General features: G+C 41.0%; 1 protein-coding gene across 2 annotated transcripts; it reads right to left on the bottom strand.

Moving 5' to 3' along the window:
• Window positions 1–210: 210 nt before the first annotated feature.
• NMD3 (NMD3 ribosome export adaptor) lies at window positions 211–19,678 on the bottom strand. Of its 2 annotated transcripts, none has more exons than XM_083442270.1 (16): window positions 19,590–19,678; window positions 18,004–18,093; window positions 16,115–16,249; window positions 14,367–14,463; window positions 12,969–13,049; window positions 11,914–12,042; window positions 10,897–10,987; window positions 10,321–10,399; window positions 9,753–9,849; window positions 8,586–8,703; window positions 8,199–8,344; window positions 7,125–7,237; window positions 5,405–5,477; window positions 3,997–4,103; window positions 2,055–2,125; window positions 211–534 (listed from the first exon to the last, which is right to left on the bottom strand). In XM_083442270.1, the coding sequence occupies exons 2-16, from the start codon at window positions 18,045–18,047 to the stop codon at window positions 401–403; spliced, it is 1,515 nt and encodes a 504-aa protein (XP_083298396.1). In that variant the 5' UTR covers window positions 18,048–18,093; window positions 19,590–19,678; the 3' UTR covers window positions 211–400. The 2 variants fall into 2 exon arrangements, with proteins under 2 accessions (XP_083298396.1, XP_083298397.1); XM_083442271.1 differs by lacking the exon at window positions 19,590–19,678 and adding an exon at window positions 19,171–19,505.
• Window positions 19,679–19,958: the final 280 nt, after the last annotated feature.

Below are 19,958 nucleotides of genomic sequence, written 5' to 3'. Positions count from 1 at the left end.
GCTCTGGTTCGCCAGAAGCGGCTTAGTTATGCTGGCCACATGACCCGGAAGCTGTATGCTGGCTACCTCGGCCTATAAAGTGAGATGAGCGTCGCAACCCCAGAGTCGGTCACGACTGGACCTAATGGTCAGGGGTCCCTTTACCTTTACCTTACAAATTTAGACACAAGTAAATATAATCATAATCACACAGTCTGAATGCCATTCAGGTTTAGTATATATCCCAATGCATTTATTAGCCATTAATGACACTTTCCAGCATGATTTATTGTTGAACTGTTGTTCAAAATTTACTGTGATTATAACTTTGTACATCAAGTCTATGAATGCCTATAATAGGTTCCTGTAATAACTAGTTCCTTAAGGAAGAAAAATATCCACATTAACAAGACCTATTAGCTTATTCTGTCAACATATCAGCACCTTCTCCGCCAGTAGCATCTTGAGATATCTGAAGATCTTCCAACATTTCAGCAAGGCTGATCCGGGGAATACCCTCATCATCCGTGTCACTTTCTACAGGAATGACTGCATCTATAAAACCATAAAGCAACATAAGACCTCAAAAGATAAAATAAAATAAAATAAAAATCACTTTATCTAACCAACTGAGCTGTCAAATAGCTAGCCATTCTTTAAGAAAACAATGGAAATTCTTTTCAAAATATTTGCTCTCTCCCTGCACCTCCACAATAGTTTTAATGCCTGCTCTGTGGTCTAAACTTGAGTGATGGATAATTATAGTGCAAGATTAATTAGGAACAGAATAATTAATTAGGAATAGAATACTAATTATCCTTCCCCCAAAAGGTTGAAGAGAGCAAGCAGCAGACCACTTGCTTCCCTTTCGCCTAGGATTCATACCAAGTGCTTGTGTCTATTCTCTACCCTGCTGTTGTTAGTTACATGGCGGAATGAGGGCAGTATACACGTACAGCCCTTGGGTCTTCTACAGTTTGCATTCCTTTCTATTCAAAAAAACAAACAAACATAGACATAAATTCTGCATATCAGGGATGTCCAAGTGTGCAGAGGTTTCTGGATGGTAATACACTTCATCACTAGAGGGAACAAACTGGAAGACCATAAAGAAAATAAATGTTTGGGGGACCCTGACCCCTCCATCAGCAAAATAATGCAAGACTGCTGAAGTCTGGGACTAAGTGAGCTGCTTATCTAAGCCTTATCCTGAACAATGGGGAAGGGGGAATATATTTCTCTTCCCCTCCTTGTGGTGTACAAAAAGATTTGGAGAGGAGTGGGGAGACCTGGGATCAACAAGAATATACCCCCCTACTCTTATTTTGATTTTTAAAGGATATATTAAGCTGTTAGGGTTGTTGCCTGCATCACAGCTTAAGATCTCCTTGGAGCAGGAAATAATTAGGTTGAGACAAAGTTCCTTCTGACTGCCCCTAATTGCTGCCCCACATCCTTTTAGCTTCAAAGGAGCCCAAGTCCTTAAAAGCTTACAGCATCCTGGTCCTGGGGAGAGAACCCTAATTTCATTTGCTCCTCCAGGGTACTCTTAAGTTGCTAAGGGCTTGGTCAGGCGGTCAATTTCCTCATCCTGTTTGCCAACTTCAGCTCATCAAATACTCAACTAATGTCAGACAAACTGTGCCTCCTGGAGGGGATTAAGTATGCTTGCAGGAGCACAGTATTTTCCTGCATGCCAGGGCATGCAGCATGGTCAAGACAAAGCTTCCTTAAGTTGATGTAACCTGGGGAGATAGATGATGATCTATTACAAGTCCTAAGCTGGTCTAATGCATGCTCTGGGAAAGGAAGAATGCGACAAAAGAGATGCAGGCAGTTATCTGTAGCTTCTCATCCCCCAAAGTGTCATTAAATTGGCTTGGAGCATTTAGCCCCAGATACTTAGATCATGACAATAGACAGAAACAGTGGACAGAACACATATTAACTAGAAAACAACTAATTTAAGAGTAGCCACCATTGGTTGTGAATGCCAGACACCACTGTAGACAGGCAATATTTCTGGGAATTACAATACGGCAAAAAAAGGTAAATACTTCACATAGGAAACTTACTTTTATAAATATTGACATTTTTTCTAATAGCCTCATCTTCTTCTAGATCTTCTAGGAAGTCCTGGTATTGTCTATAAAAGTTGAAATAAAAGTGAGCAATTTTACTACTTTTTCTGGGGATTAGGTGCATTCTACACCGTTATATTCATAAACTATAAATAGAATACAGAAAACTAAATATTTTTGCCTGGAGGCTATATAAACTATGTCTGACTACTGGGAAAGATGAATATTCACAAGCTGAGCAAGTAAAATTAGTTTGAAAAATTCAAATTAGAAAGTGCTAAGATGTGACATGGGAGATTCCTGATTGGATCTCTCCAGAGTCTGACCCCTGCCATCAAACAGCTCCTGCTGCTTTTACACATTGTGGAAAAAGACTGGTATCTGTATAATTATTATAACTATAATGATTATTTGTACCCCACTCATCTGACTGGGTTGGCCTTTCTTACCTTTCTTTCCCCCATCTGTTTCCATCAGTTTTTCATGAGTTCAACTATCATGCATTGATTCTGTTATACACTGCCATGAATTCCAATAGTATAAGTGGTATAATAATAATAATTTGTTATTTATACCCCGTCTATCTGGCTGGGTTTCTCCAGCCGCTCTGGACGGCTTCCAACAAAATATTTAAAAAACAATAAAACATCAAACATGTAAAAACTTCCCTAAACATACTAAAATGGTAGTATAAAAGTGCTTTAATAATCACTTGTGGGAAAACAGGGCTTGTGTGGGAGGGAAATGGTTAAATATCCCCTCACCCAAGACATCAAAATTGGAGTCTGTTGCAGCTGTTTTACAACTGGAGGGGGAAACCATTCATGACATTCAACCACACGTTACATCAATTCCAGTCTGAAACAGTATCGATGTAAATTTCTAAAATGTTCAAACTCTGTGGTGTCTAATTTACTTGCTGAATGTAGCAACTGGCGTTCTCGTCCAGATTCCAGCAATCCGCTTAGCCTATAGTATTCTAGAGCTGAAAGGCTATTCAGTTCCTGCACTGAGGAACAAAGCTCTGGTAGCAAACTTTCATACACTAGTTTAGTAGGTAGGATGCACCCAAGATCATTCAGTTTATATCAAGTTGACAGATCCATGGGAAAACTGAGGTCGCCCATCCTAGAGCACACTATGACGCATAATACTGGGAAACCACACTCCCGCAAAGGTAGAATGCAGTTAGGATCCTTCCACAACATAAAAGTTCTCTTAATAATTTAGCAACAGCCCATCCTGCTATTTCAAAATGAGGCAATCTCCAATGTTTGAAATAATCTCAGTTAAGTCCTGTAGCATCCGGTGAGTTGGAGTGGATGGGTTTTGGGGGGTCTAATCTAGCAGGACTGCTCTTATGTTCCACCTTGGTTTTGAAACTCAATGAGTTTTGTGCTCACTGACGTATTGGGAAATTACAGTAGTACATTAGTCTAATAGGTGGTTAGAAATCACCTTGTGATTTCCTGTCTAGATGTTCAACTTTTGCAAACTTTCAAAATGCAAAATACACACAGGGCCAGTTCTCTCCCCCTCTGGGTCTACGGTCCCACATTTGCCTCATTTTGTGAAATCCATGTTGCAATTTTTATTGGAAAATATGTTGTAGATTGTAGGTTTCAACACTTAACAGAACTCTTCACATGGCACCCATGATAGAATTCAGCCACAAGCCTCAGCATTAGTCTAAACTCAGGGGGAGCCAACTTGGTGCCCTCTAGGGCAGTCCCAGCCAACATGGTCAATGGTCAGGGATGATGGGAACTGGAAATGAACAACATCGGGGGGGGGGGATACAACTTGAGCTACCCCTGGTCTAAAGAGCATGCATTAAATCCAAGTTGTTTTCTCTGCCACCTTATTTTGCTCATAAAATTATGTACTGGGTGGTTGAACAAATGGGAGATAACACAGAACCCGCCCCCCCCAATACCTTTCATCATCTGTATCCATGCCCTCTCTGTCTCTTTCTAATTCTTTCAGTTTCCAGTTCCTGCGACGCTGACGTTTTGTGCGATCATAGCTCTTCTTGATCAAAACCTAAGAATGGAAAGGGGAAGGCGAGGCACTGTGTCAGAAATACCACTTACAGAACAATACTGAGGGATCCCTTAAAAGAGAAAGCTTAAATGAAAATTGGTATTCAGGGCTGTCTTTGGCATATGTGCTGCCAGGGTGCAAAGATCCGCCCAGCACCCCTCAATTTATTTAGCCGCCCCCAATTTAGTTTAGCTGCCCCAATTTATTTTTTTTTGGGGGGGGAGGGCTCAAAAGTTGTTGAGGTTTTTTTTGGGTGCCCCCCAGAATACATTTGGCCACTCCAGAATTTGGTGCTCGGGTGCCCTGCACCTCTGGGTAAAGACGGCCCTGTGGGTATTTGAAGCAACTATAGAACTGTAGTGTTAAAACTGACCACAAGGGGCAGTGGGGGGGAACGAATATTGAAGGAAGCTATTAAATACTTTTGTACTGCTTCCCACAAATGCTGAAAGTACTTCATATATATTGTATATTACTGTGAGATATGCCTCCATGTTAATGTCTGGGAAAGGAAGACAGACACGGAATGTGACATATTATACACACTGTTAATTCATGGGTGGAATGACATTTGAACCAGAGACCGAACTCATCGCTCATACTCTTAACTATTCCACCAGAATATTCAGGTTTGCAATCATTAAGGAGGTGTTAAGATTTCCATATGACAAAAAAATAAAGAAAAAATAGAAAGTATAAAAACCTCAGTATAAAAACACCAGAGATATATTGGCGGGACTAAATAATGCATCTAAGAATAAATGAACAAAGGTACAAATTCAGGAAAAGCAGGAGGGTGGTTTTTATTTTTAGCAGTATCAATGACACCAAAGGCCACTATAGCAGGCTAAGCAACACAAGCCGCATGGGCTGTATGTGGACCACCAAGGCTCCAGTTTCTGCTTCTAGAATGACTACACATACTGGGAAAGGTATGGTGAAGTGAGCCTTCATGACCTAGACAGAACCAACAAGGCTTCCATTATCTAACATTATGCAGAAGCAAAATATTTGGGGAGGATTTTCATCAAATGACACTTTTCTTGACCTAACAGGCAGAAAGCACAGAGACACTAGTGGGAGACAAAGGGAGCCAAGTTGTGCAGGATGGGCATAAGGCTTGACAGAAAGCTTAGGCAGACAGGAAACGAAACCCAGACATATAAAGGTAATAAAAGACTATATAATTTCCTATGCTAGCAAAGAGATTGAGATTCTTGGTCTCTATCATGATGATCTTAAAACTGTTCATCAGTGCCCAAATGTTTGTTTAAGGAAGGAAAGAAGTATCCAAAACTTACCACATCTGGAACATTATGTGGGTTCATCTTATTTGCAAATTCATCATTTAGATTGCAGTTCACTAAGTCAAACCTAAAATAAGAATATGCAGAAGGGTTTCTTTGTTAACTGTACGAACTTCTACACAACTCAGAAATGTCAATATTTCTAATAGAAACAGCAAAGCAGAATGGGAAAGAAAATGTAACAACAACAACAAAAACAGGCACTACTGGGATGTTGTAAGAATGAAAAGTTTTGAAAAGCAAAGGATGTTCATACAGAAAATGTAACAAATAATCAAAACAGTAACAGGAATGGACACTTGCTAAAACTCAAGACCTTGTACCTTTAGGAAATCTCAAATTATCCATCTACATGGGCTGTCTTAAGGCTGGCACTGAGAAGATTTTAATTGTGTTTTTAAAATTATGTAAATATACCCATTTAACAGCTTGGTTTGAGATATGTTATAGGAGCTTTGATATAATGGTGACAGATCAGAGCTCCATACATTTTGGTTTGGCTTACTTGCTACTTTTATTATATATGGTTGCCATTAGCCCATTCTGCCCTGCTTCTCCCCCACTTCCACTGCCTCAAATCCTCTGCAAGAGGATTTAATCTCCCTGCATTCTGCATGGGACTTTGGCAGAAGCCTGGAGAGAAACAAAGTTTGTGGAGCATTTGGTGCGAAAATGATTTGTCGGCATTTATAACACTTTCCACTTTTCCAGCTGTAATATCAAGACGACAATATTTATTATGGGCATCTAAGGAGACAGCATGCGAATGACACGTTACAGCCTTAAGTGTTCTCTTATAATTTTCCCAATCCTGAAGGCATGGCACAATGTCACCTCTAAAAAGTTGTTGCAAATTGATGTTTTCAACTGTGGAGTCCTAAAGCGTGTAACAGGGATGGCCACCAGCTAATGTGCTGGAAATGGAAGAAGAAAAATTCACTCTAAGGGCTCTAAGAGGACAGGTCTGGCATCAGAAAGGCTGAAGAGCTAAGCATGGCCTTGAGGCTAAACTGGTGCCATTGCTGTCCTGATTAGAACCTGTTGCTAGAACATCTCTGCTTGCTCTGTGTCAAGAATATTATTAAGCCTAGAGAGAGGATGGTGCCCAGGGCCAACAGCTATTCATGAAGGTCTCCAAGAGAAAAACAACATGATTTATTGCCATGATTAGCATTTCCTGGGGGTATGCACAGAAGTCCTTTAAATGGTTTGTTAAAATCCAGAGAACTCGGGCACTTGCTAGAAAGGGAGAGGCACTCACCATTAGGGAATGGGTTTGTAGAACCCTGCCTCTGACTAAAGTAAGAAGCCTATTACAAACAACCCTGAACAAGCATTCAGCTTTGTGAATTACTCTGCCTTTTAACAAGTAGGTGCATGAGAGCAAATACTGCCCACTGCACATTGTATTTTGTATTAGCTATTAAGAGGAAGTTCTTCTCAAATTTATCCTCTTCCTTTTAATGCAATGTTGTCATCAACTTTCCCTATAATCATTATATTGCAGAAAACTCAGATGTGTCTACCTTGCCCAGTCCTGTAGCCCTCATACCTCCCAGCTTTCAGAGTACCTTAAGGTTTCAGAAAACCAGCTCCAATTAGAATCAATTATCAAAGTTATTAGTTCTGAAGGGGCACAGTCCTGCAGCCTTCTAAAGTGGTATGCAAGCATGGAACTAAACATCAACCAGAAGCAGAATAGAGCATTACAAACCCAAGCACAAGATCTCCAGGATTCAGAAGATGCCCCAAGTGAGTACGACAGAAATATTGGGTATCGGTATTCAACTCTGATGTTTTCTGCACCCAGGCTTCAGCAAGTGTATGCTTCAAAATAACAAAGGGAAAAGAACACATATGATTAAAAATGAAAGTTGGATATGTTAAGAGTTGAACCAAACCTTCTCTCACATTTTATAATTGAGTATCTTAATTTCCTCTCAAACTGCCAATTTCCCCCAATTTATCCTTAAGGACGTGTGTATCAAATATATTTGCTAGAAAAACCTTGCATGGTTTTTCTAGCAATGTAATGAAAATGCCATTCCATGTATCAATGGTATATTCTGGTTGCTACACTGACCTACAAATTGATTTTGCAAAACATGTCATGTCATGTCAAACCAAAGCTGACTAAGTAACGTAAAAAACGTTTACTAAGTAACGTAAAAATAAAGCAAAACCATGCAGATTTGCTTAATTTATACGCTACAAAGTTTGCTTCACATGGAGTCTTAGTCACTTTGATGCAGAATTGTGATAGTTAATGCACTTTGCATACACAAAGTGTACAGTAAGAACTGATTCATAATAATTAAAAAGGATTCTCTTATTTTTCCTTCTTTATCCACAGCAAAAGTTGGTGTACTCCAATGTGCATAAATGCTTTTAATTTTTATCTACCTGAGATATTAAATGGACAAAGATGGACATGACCTTCTTGGGAGTGACATCTCAAATGTAGAACTCCCTTTCAAAAGAAGTCCACCTCATTCAAAAATACAAGAACTTAGACTAGCATGTAATTCAGTGACACAGCTCAAAGGCAGAGCACCTGCTTAGGAAACAAAATGCCCAAGGTCAATCCTCAGCTTCTCCAGTTAAAAGGATCTTAGGGAGCAGATATGAGAAAGAGTTGCTGCCAGTTAGAATGGCAAACTGGGCTAAATAGATCAATGGCCTGACAACTTTCAAATGACATGTGACAGAGCTAAACAATTCCAAGGCAGGGAGCAAGATGTGGCCAAGCTTCTAGAAGAGGTGCAAATAAGAGAATAACAATTCTTACTTTGTTGGATTTCATGCTTGCACCAGCACCTTGTTTTCTCCCATGGGCCTTGCTGATGTCCATTACAATAAATTCCTCCAACTGCTTTGGCTGGAACAAGCTGTTAAAAGGATGACGCCAGTAAGTGTTTCCATCCACTTCAGCAACTGAAAGACAAGAAATATAGAAGCAATGTAGATGTTACTTGTAAAGCCACTATTATGATTTGTGTGTGCCCTACATAGGACTGATATTCTCTTCAATGCACCTGATTCCATCACAGCAGCCTGTAGCTTAGTTTTTCAAATACATCAACCTCAGGCTCATAAAAATTTCTGCTGATGGGAGTGTGATTCCTATTAGTATTACTGGATTACATTTTAATATGAAAAATATCAAAAAACTTACTCTGCAGTGTATTAGGATCAATGAGGTGAATGGCACTAGTTATTCGGAGGCAAATACAAATCTGGCTCATATTCCCAAGGCTTTGAGCCAGCTTTGGAGACAAGCATACAACATTGTCCTGAAGAGAGAGAGAAAAGAAGGAAAGAAAGCAAAGCAATTACAAAACAAAAACAAAAAGCTCATCAATTCCCATTGTAAATCTGCTGTTAGAATGACTAAAATGCTAAAAGGAGGTCTGAGGATTAGGAAACTACAAGCAACTAACTACCGTATTTTTCGCTCTATAAGACGCACCGGACCACAAGACGCACCTAGTTTTTGGAGGAGGAAAACAAGAAAAAAAATATTCTGAATCTCAGAAGCCAGAACAGCACGAGGGATCGCTGCACAGCGAAAGCAGGAATCCCTCTTGCTGTTCTGGCTTCTGGGATAGCTGTGCAGCCTGCATTCGCTCCATAAGACGCACACACATTTCCCCTTATTTTTTAGGAGGGAAAAAGTGAGTCTTATAGAGCAAAAAATACGGTAAATCCTTTAGCTGAATTTCTGTAAAAGCTAGTAGTTGAGATTTCAGACCGTAAGAACTGTAGGCGCATTTCACTTGTAAAATTTCTTAATCTCTGAAATCGTTAGAACATATTCTCCAAGTCTTTCCCAAACACAAAAGTTCCAATTGAAAAACAAATACTTCAATATGCATTTTATCGCCGTATCAATGTGTTGTACCAGCAGTCTAGAGGAAAAACTGTTACTGCAGTTCAATAATTAACATTCTCAAGAGGATTCACACATACTTGTTTAGTACTTGATGACTCCTTATGTGTTGTGTTTGGATACCAGATGGTATGAAAAATTCTATCTATGACATCTCGCTCACTCATGAAAGTTATCCCTTCAAACTACACTGAACCAGAGATGAAGATGTTTGTGTAAATCTGTACACTGGCTCTTTGAAATTCATGCTAGCATTGAAATAGATAGCTTCTGTTTTCTCATAGTATTGTGGTTTTAGGCTACAATCCTATATAGACCCACTGAATAAAATGGGGCATATGTCTTAGCAGCTATAGCTTCTATAGCACTGGCAGTGCAAACAATCCATTTAACAAGAAGTCCCCCAAGCACAGTTTCTTCTTGATTACGGGCTAGGAATCAAGTCAAAAATACCTTGCATACTGGAACAATCTCCACAGAAAATGTGCTTTTGTAGTTATATGTATTGCTATGAATGTCATGAGAGATCAAACGCTGGGATGACTTAGACCTGAAATTTTAAAAAAGCAAATCCAAATCAGAGATAACAAGGGGGGGGGGGATGAAATTCTATGGCTACAATAACAAACTAGGAAGGAAAGTGAAAACCCCACAAATGACAGAAAAGAGTGAGAATCTTTGGCTATGTTTAACAAACCACTCCTCAGTTCTCAAACTGTAGGTGTGTGGGACAAGGGACCCTAAAGGGCAAGTTCCAGGATGGGTCAGGACCAACCAAGAAAGCTGCTTTCTCTTGACAATTAAAGTTTAGCACTGTAGTTGTTGCAAGCACCTACAAAAAGGCAAGAAGCAAAGGCACTATTGCCAGCTCTGCTCTCTCTGTGATATAAACAGATTTCCTGATCCAGGCAGAACAACACTGAAACTACTTCTATGCACTAGCTTCAGTGGGACTAAACTAGAACACCTTAATTAATGATGCAGCTATGCAAAGGCTCACACACTTTAAAGAAAGTCTTACCTACAAGGAACTGTGCACTGAAGAAAGTCCACCATCTTTTGAGCGTGTTGTTTTGAAGAATAGTAGAAATCAAGGCCATCTGAAAGCATTGTATATGGAATTAAAACTCATGGTGGTTCATATTGATATATTATCACAGGGATCCATATTCTTCAGAGCTTTTATGGATTTTCATGCAAGTCCCAAGACTACTTCTCGCTTCATTAACAATATATTACGCTTATCACAAACAAGCTGTGAGGGAATGGAAGGTTGGATGAGGTGGTGGCTTGGTGACCAATACAAGCAGGCATGGCAGCCCCTAGTTATAAATATACGTCTCTTCATCTCTATGCAAAATATTAATTATATGGGCAATATCTACTGTTAGCCACTGCAGAACCATTGAAACCAATGAAGCCCACTGATTTCAATGGGTGTACTCAAAGTGTGACCAACGTTATATACACAAAACATCATCTTTATTATATGCCAAAGCTCTTATTTTGACAAATGTACCCTCTCCTTCACGCCTGCAAGTAATTCATATCATATTTGCTTTTACAAGAACTTAGTCGCATCATAAACATCACTCACCATGAATTTCTTTAATCCGAAGAGTATTCTGGTGAAGCCTATGTTTTAAAATCAATTGCTCCAAGTAGTAGAAAGTCTTTTTATGTAGAGTCTAAGAATAAAAGTAAGATTTGTACACATCACTTTCATGTTAAGGCCCCCAGGGCATCTGAAAATGTGGCTGATCAACAGGGTTGCTACTTCACCCAAGGTCCAAACAGATCATAAAAGGTAAAGGGACCCCTGACCATTAGGTCCAGTCATGGCCGACTCTGGGGTTGCGGTGCTCATCTCGCTTTATGGGCCGAGGGAGCCGGCGTACAGCTTCTGGGTCATGTGGCCAGCATGACTAAGCCGCTTCTGGCAAACCAGAGCAGCGCATGGAAACGCCGTTCACTTTCCCACCGGAGCGGTACCTATTTATCTACTTGCACTTTGATGTGCTTTCGAACTGCTAGGTTGGCAGGAGCAGGGACCGAACAACGGGAGCTCACCCCGTCGCTGGGATTCGAACCGCCGACCTTCTGATCAGCAAGTCCTAGGCTCTGTGGTTTTTGACCAAACTGCGGGAGGCAGTGGAAGACAGAAGTGCCTGGCGTGCTCTGGTCCATGGGGTCACGAAAAGTTGGACACGACTAAACGACTAAACAACAACAACAACAGGCTCTGTGGTTTAACCCACAGCGCCACAGATCATAAGACCCTGGAAATTACTAAAGCAGGAATACATAAATATGCAACACTATATTGTATTTACTCAGCATTATGTTCGAGCAAGTTTAGTGGAACATACTAGGACCTAGGCATATGTATAATTGCCAAAAACATTGAAGCATTTTGTAGCTTATTCAAAATTCATTAAATTTCCATACCGTCCTTCACCCAAGCATCACAGGGGAGATTACAATATAAAATATGTACCATAGTAAGAAACAAAAACAATACCCCGCAACCCAGAGTTTAAAAAGCCATATATTTTATACACAAGTTCAATACACGAGGCAACCACAAATGCAAGTATATATAACACAAATATACCTTCTGTCTAATTTGTACCACTGCTTTCCAGAAGTCCTTAGCTTCAACTCGATGGCAGTCATCACACATTTGAGACTGAACAACATACTCTATTATAAAGACTTGCTGAAGAACTGCCCCATTGATCACCTATGGAAGGAAGTTAAGTGCAAGATTAAGTTTTTCTGTTATCTCTACTAGGTTGTTTCTGGCGAGTAGCCTTTGACAGTCTACCTTTGTGGTTGAAGCCAAAGAGTAACATGGGAGAATGTTCTTTGACCCCCTGCCACTTGTGTTATGGGATTCCACAGGGTACCATTTGGCCCCATTGTTATTTAACATCTATATAAAGCCACTGAGAGCGGTCATTAGGAGTTTCGGAGCAAAGTGCCATCAGCACATTGATGGCATGCAGCTCTATTTTTCTATAGCATCTGAATCGGGCTTCGCAAGGCCTGGACCTTAATGAAGTGGTAGAGCAGCTTGCCTCAACTAGAAGTCAGGTATTTAGAGTTGCCATCTTTTATAATTTGGTGGTATAGAAATTATTTCATATATTTTTTATATTTTATCATTGTAAACTGCTTACAGATGATTGCAGTTTAGTGGTCAATAAATTGTTTAAATAAATTAAAATTGAAAAGTAACTGGCATTAAAAGAGATACAGCTAATAGCCCAAATGCTCTGAAGTATTGAGTCTTAGCTCAATACTCCAAGCTTTCTACCTAGCTATTTTTTCTTACTGACCTCACAATTGTGCTATAAAGTTGACTGATGGAAATGGAAGGAATACAAGTGGAAGGAATACAAAGATCATTAAGTCCGGTCCCCGATCCTAAGTCTGGATCCCTTCAATGTGCAGAAACTTCTAGCCTGGTTCTATACATGCTTATATGGAAGCAAATTCTAGTATTTTAATGGGACTGACTTTCATGGTGCATAATACAGCTGCAACATTGTTCAGAACTCAGCAAGTCACAAGCAAGAACATCCTTGACTTCCTCTAGCTAACACAACACACTCCTGGTTTCCCTAATAATTTTGATTTATAAAAGTCACTCCAAAGTTTAATCACCTCTTTTTGTACAGTCAGCTTTACTTTAAGTCTTTTGGAATGTGGTTCAGTCCATACAAATCCTGCTTCGATCAACCGCACCTGCCAGGAGGAAAGAGCATGCACGGTTACCATTATTGTATATTTCTACAAATGCTGAACAACAGAAATGGTGCCACACAGGTCTGGGCTTCTACATTCAACTAATGTCACTGTTAAAATACAGGAAATGATACATGGCATTTATTAAAACTTTTAATATTCCATTTACTATTATGTATGTCTCCTAATCAACAAATGATGACAATAATCCCTGCTTCCACTTCATGGCTTGCTTCTGCCCATTGGCTTATTGACTTTTGCATTGAACGTCAGCTCACCTTCATGCACAAACTGGAAATTCATGGAGTGAAATCCTGTACAGAGCCATAAACTGCTGTTTAGAATATACCCCACCCAACTGCTACAAGAAGCAGCAAATACTTTACCTTACATCAACGGAACCCTTACACCAATGGAACTGCTACATCAAACATATCCCTACACCTATTAGCACTTTAAATAAATCATCATCTCTTTGCCAGCTACATAACAGCATAATTTCATTTGTCTGAATGCCTATTCAGACTTGGACAAGATGGATGAAAACATATTTCATAACTTAATCACATTATCTGTATTTTTAAAGTTTTATGCTGTGCCTTATAGTGTAGTCCTGATGTTTTACAATATCGTGGTAAATAAATCTTTTTACAAATAACATTTCACCCACATGTTCCTACTACTCTGCTCTGAATCTCTTGGGCACGACAGCTTTCAGGGGAAAAACCACAATGTTGTAGCCACCTAACTTTAAGTGTCCCTCACAGGCTGGGGTTTTGTCACCTAGGCTATTACTGCTGAAGTCCTTCACAGCTTGGGACACAAGGAGCACTGGAAGAAGTGGGGTTTTTACTCAATCTCTCATAAAAGACTGCTTGTTGAATGATGAAGGTATTTCATGCAGCTTCCACATCTAGCCACATCATGAAAGTGGTATTTCTTCAGTACTTCTTATAATTTTAATTATGCTTTTTTCCTCACAAACAGAAAGGGTCAAGAGTGATAACCCAGTCCATTATGTTTCTGTGGATGCTTATGGGTATAGATTCTAATGGCATAGGTACTTGTGAACACAGAATCAAGGAACAGCTCTTTTGTGGTAAACATGCCCATACCATTAAGGACCTATCATTGTATGCAGTGCCCCCAAAATAGAACTGGAAGGTGAAACCAAAGTACATCTGCTTGGAGAATCAACTCATTATTAGTGGCTAACTCCATGTAAGAATCACAGCTTTCACAAGCAGAAAGAAGTTTACAGAAATATAGCAGACTCCTTTTATATTTCATATAAAAATATAGAGCTACAAGACTAACCTTACTAAGGGAAGCTTTGATTTTTTTAAGGCATAATGTCAGAAGTTCTCTTGATTCTAAGGCACACTGAACCCAAGTTCCTGGTGGTTGAAGGTATCTAAAATTGAAAATAAAAGCAATATATGAAATTGATCCAAACCAAATATATAAAACGATGTGCCAAATATATAAAACGATAATAGCATTATAACTACATAACATTAATAATGCCACAAAAATAATTTCCTAGTCTTCTGGATCTGAAAATAATTCCCCATCATCATTCAACAACTCACTGTTTTCTATTGAATGCCACAAAAACAGAGTTTTATGGTTCACTTAATGCTACAGCCAGAAATGGTCAAAGCAGTTGTGCTTAAGTATGATGCATACATATGCACCTGCTAACTCAACTGATCAACATGCACAACAGATGTAAACAGTGAAAGGTTTTAGAATTTTTACTAACAATAAGGAAAGTTTAAGTCAAAATGTCATTAGAGGCTGGAGGTAACTGACAACTGTGGAACATTACAACAGAATATAAAAACTCAACAACTACCTTGATTAAGACAAACTGACCTTCAAAGAACATGCTATACAGTGTGAATATAATATGAGCTCTTGAATTCTCTAGACAACATTCTCAGGGTATTATTTATTTCATCATCATCATCATCATCATCAAGTTTATTGTGCTAGCCAAACTCCATGACAAAAGCAGAAAAATACAAACAAATTCAAATACAAAATATAAATCAAGGCTTATTAAATAATTTACACATCACCCTTCATCTGGGGACCCATGTGATGGTTTACAGTATAAAAACACAGAAATACATAACATAATAATGAACAAAACAATAACCCCCTCTACAAAATAATACCCCCCAAAACAATAATGCCCCCATAGTACATTATAATGATATTCAACATTAATGTATGCTAATTATATTTATGTCCTTATATCAGACAGCTGCTTCTTTAAATAAAATGTAGCATCTTGGCATGAACAGCAATGATTTATAGTCAACACAGCAATCCTATTAGCTTTAACTGCCCTTATGCAAAAGAAGTTTTTGGTGGATTGTACCGGACTGGTGACACCAAACAATAAATTTTAAAAAGATGAGACTGTCTCACATCATGCAACAAAAGAACAAAGCACTCTGTTTCAGAAGACTCTCAATCTGTCTACTCATACCTTCCACAAAGTAGATTCCATATTTCTTGGAAAGTATGCAGGTAGCTACGTGCCCCCCCCAAAAAAGTTGGAGTTCTGACATTTCTATGTTCAGCAACTATGCTCTGAAAATCCCTAATGATGTTGTGACAATTGATGTTGTGGTGATTATGAAGTGCTTCTTTCCCCACTACAAGACTTACTATCTGTCTCTGCAATGCGTGCCACAGAAAGAAGGCATGGCAATTGACAATTTTTGTATTTCTAGAGAGAGGGAACCAGCCATTGTTAAGCTGATGCTTCCAAAACCCTTGGTGAAACCTTTTATCTACCGAAACATGCAGAACAATCCTTTTTGAATACCTGCTTATTCTGCTTAAAGACTCTGGCCACAAGCAGACTCAAGGCCTTTGCACACTATTTTGCATTTCCCCCCCTTAGCCTAAAAAAAGGTTTTGCTTGACTGTGGATTAAGGCATTTTTTTCTGGATCTACACATCTACTTTTACTTTTTGAAATGTTTATATAAGCACTCAGGAAAGTTATGTTATGTCAGCGCCCTTAAGATTGAGAAAACAGTTGGTACCTTCCACATTGTTTGCAGAAATGAACAATGACTTGCTTAGGAATTCCTTCAGTTATGTCCACTTGAGTCCGTAAACATGCTACACACATGTTGGCTGGATTGGGTGGAATTGCAATGCCACACTGGCAGCACAGGCTAGAAGGAAGAAAGAAAATGACAATTGAAACCGAAATGCACGAAAGACAAAGTCATGATTATTCCCTGGATAGCATTATAATTCAAACATATGAGACCAGAGTTCAAATGCTACTGTGGCAACTCAATGGATGGCCTTCAGTAAATAGTTCTCAGTTGCATGTGCCCAGTTGGCTAGATCGGTGTAACAACAATCTTGTTTTGAGGATGAACAAGGTAAGAATTGAGCTCATTCAAGTGCTTTGATGCAAATATTAGTAATAATCTGAGAGTCAGGTCTGTTCTTGCATTTCACAATTCAATTATGAAGCACTTTGTAGATGCACCTGACAAAGTAGGTTCTGACCCATGAACAAGTAGGCAAAATGACTATTTGTTTCTAGCACTGCTAATTTCTAATGCTTTGGTATTCCAACACATCTGAGAGTATAAATAACAGTAGGACATGTATGGGGAAGAACTGTTTCTTACAAAGTAGTCCTCCATGGCAAATTCTTGCATAGTGGAAAGCAAATACACCGGGGGGGGGGGGGGGACTTCCAGCTCTGCCTTAGTCCTCCACATATAAGGAGATATCAACTTATTTCAAACAAGCAACTTATTCATTTATTTCATTTATATCCCACCTTACCACCCAGGTATCATACAGAGCTCCCCCCAATCTATTCTCACAATAGTGAGGTAGTTCAGATGAGAGTGAATGACTGGTCCAAGGTCACCTTCATTGCTGAGTAGGGATTTGCACCCTGACTCCCAGGTCCTAGTCCAAAACTCTAACCACTAGGGCTGGGCGATATCAGCTTTTCAACATCATGGTGTTTTGCCAGCCAAACATCACAGTTTGGCGATATACCGCGATGCTGAAAAAACAAGCTGCATTTGCCTCTGCCCACGAGGCAGCTCTCACCTCGGGAACTGAGGCGGTTTCACCCAGGCGCTCGCGGGCTGGGACAACGCAGCTTGTTTGCACAGCTCAACTGAGGAGGAGGAAGGTTCCCCCTCCCCAGCTGAGACAGCCCCAGCACTTCCCCGCTCACATGCCAGGGCCAGGAACGCCAGGGCTGCTTTGCACAGCTCAGCTGGGGATCGGGAAGGTTCCCGCTCCCCAGCCTCACTGATTCAGCTTGTTTCTTCCTCTGCATCGTATGAAGGCAGAGTGCAATGGCAGTTTCATTCAGTGGTATATCGCTGGTGAAACTGCCACTGCTCCTGAGTCCCTCTGTTAGCAGTGCCGCTGGAGGAAGGAACGCTGGTGATACACTGCTGAGTGAAGCCGACATTGCAGTCTGCTCCTCATACGGATCCTGGTATATCAATATACGGTATTGGCCTGAATATGTGTCACTTTACCCCCAAATTCTGACTGTGAAAAGTTAAAGTGCGGCTTATATTCGTGACCTTACAGTATGCAGCCAGGAGCACAGGACAAACAGCGCAAGAGTGCGGCAAAATGGCACCCGTTCCGTGCATAGTCCCCCGTCCTCTCCCCTAAGGCCAGGAAGGGAGAGAGAGGAAAGGGAAAAGTCGCTCCCCCCCACATGCAGCCAGGAGCAGCGAGGAACGGAGCGGCTTATATTTGGGTATTTTTTTTCTCCCCCCCCCCCCCCATTTTAAAGGTGCGACTTATATTCAGGCCAATACGGTGTCACCCAGGCCTACTAACCACTACACTATTAGTGACTCTCCCGCACATATATTCACGCAGAGGACAACACTCCTTCTTGTATGGCTGTCAAAGACATTATGTTACTCACATGTTCCCCTGGCTGACCGTTGCAGGCTCTTTCATGTATTCCATCTCTAGCTTCACATGTGTTTCCCAAGAATGAGAAACGCATTAGCACCTAGTGAGGTGAGAGCACAGGTTAGGGTCCAACTATTACAGAGAGTGTCTAACATAAGAACAACCCAACTGGATCAGATCAAAAAGCCAAACATTTAAACATCTTGTTCTTATTGTCGTCAACCAAATATCTACGTGGGTGGGATGTTCTTATGTTTTTGATACTGATGAAGGTCAAATACTGAGGTACAAGTACTAAAGAAAATGGGGTAGGGTGGTGACATATGTTAGGTCACACCCGTACCATACATTTAAAGCAGCTTTATACCACTTTGCCATTAGCTTCTCCCAAAGAATCCAGAGAACTGTAGTTTATTAACGGTGCTGGAAACAGTTCCTTGATGGATAAACCACACTTCTCTGGATTCTTTGGAGGAAGCCATAGCTTTTAAAAATGGTACAAATGTGCTTTACAAGACATCTGAAGGCAGCCCTGTTTAGGGAAGCTTTTAATGTTTAACAGACCACTGTATTTTAATATTTTGTTGGAAGCCACCCAGAGGGGCTGAGGAAACCCGGCCAAATGTGCGGGGTATAAATAATAAATTATTATTATAATGATTAAAAGTATGACGTGGATATGTGGGGTCCCAATGCTGTTAAGGGCATCAGCGCTGGCATGAGGGGACATTGAGCTGACTGCATACAGCAACAAATTGCCAGTCTAATACACTATTAACATTATTATTATTAATTAATTGGCCAGTCACTTCCACGGCAACGAAGTGACTTGCAATACAACACATTTGGCATCCAGGAAAGCAGGGGCTCTCTGATTGGCTGTAAGCATGGGCATAGCCAGCATTTGTGTTGGGTGGGGGCAGGGTTTTGTTATGGGGGGCAGCACCTCAGTTAAGTGTTTTTATTGATTTAGGGGGGCAGCTGCCCCTTTGGCTATGCCCATGGCTTTAAGGCCAAAGTAACACGTAGTGGGGGGGGGGGGGGAGCAACACAGTACTGTACTGAAAGAAAACGAAAAACAGATGCCTCTTCCGAGCCTACTCAAACGAGATTTATATCCTTTAAAAAAAGCCCATGCAAGTAGACGATCATTTTAAAAACAAATCCACCAACCAACCATTTAAATGATAAAGCCACGTTCTATGGCAGCCTTTCGTCGCCTTCCCACTCTAGGTAGGGCAAAGGTCTCGGGGTCCCTTGGCAGCAGCAGCAGCGATCTGCACCCGCTCAGAGGCACTCTTGCCCACATCGCAACGCGACAAGCTCCACAGTTTCGGAAGCAGAGGATGGGGGACAGCGATATCCAGCCACGGGTGGAGAGGTGATGTAGCACTTCGGGCGGGCGGTTAAATTAAGAAGAGAAGGAGGAGGGGAAAGAGCAGCCGAGGCGGCACGTGGCGGTTGGGCCCAGCGCAGCTGAGGGAGCCAACGGTCGTCTTGCGCGCGCCGAAACTACCTCCCCCCCCCCCCGCGAGCGCGTTCCTCTCTCCCCCCCGCCCCCACAAAGCGACTCGCGCTCGGTTTCCCCCTCGCCACTTACTTTCTTCACGGTCAGGTCTACGCCTCGCGTCCTGGAAGTGGAGAGATAGAGAGAAGGCACAGCTCTCGCGAGAACGTCTCACCCTCGCGCGAACGGTGGGAAAAGAACGCCGAGGGGGGAACGTGAAGTCGCCATGTGAGTGGTGACGTAGAGGTAAGGAAAGCGTGCTTTCCCCTCCCCGCAGGTTCAGTTGAGAACCGGAGGCGTAGGGTTGCTCTCGTCGGGTGTTGCTAAGCAAGCCCCGCTGTTCAGATGGAGTGGGACGGGGAAGAGTTAGAGGCGTGGGCAGGTGCCGGGAGAAGTGCACTCTGCAGATGCTCAGGGGCCCCTTTTTCTTTTTTTAAGGCTGACTTCATACGCTTGGC

The sequence above is a fragment of the Podarcis tiliguerta genome (genome assembly GCF_965153285.1).
Source record: "Podarcis tiliguerta genome assembly, chromosome: 5".
Classification (NCBI taxonomy): domain Eukaryota; kingdom Metazoa; phylum Chordata; class Lepidosauria; order Squamata; family Lacertidae; genus Podarcis; species Podarcis tiliguerta.
This window is presented reverse-complemented; position numbering and strand designations above follow the sequence as displayed.

Excerpts from the sequence above, each read along its gene's own strand:
- NMD3 (XM_083442270.1), bottom strand. The coding sequence starts at position 18,047 with ATGGAATACATGAAAGAGCCTGCAACGGTCAGCCAGGGGAACAT. Across the intron at positions 5,478-7,124 it reads CCTGGAGATCTTGTGCTTGG|GTTTGACTTAGTGAACTGCA; the intron begins GTTTGTAATGCT and ends TTCTTATTTTAG. Across the intron at positions 4,104-5,404 it reads CACATAATGTTCCAGATGTG|GTTTTGATCAAGAAGAGCTA; the intron begins GTAAGTTTTGGA and ends TTCCATTCTTAG.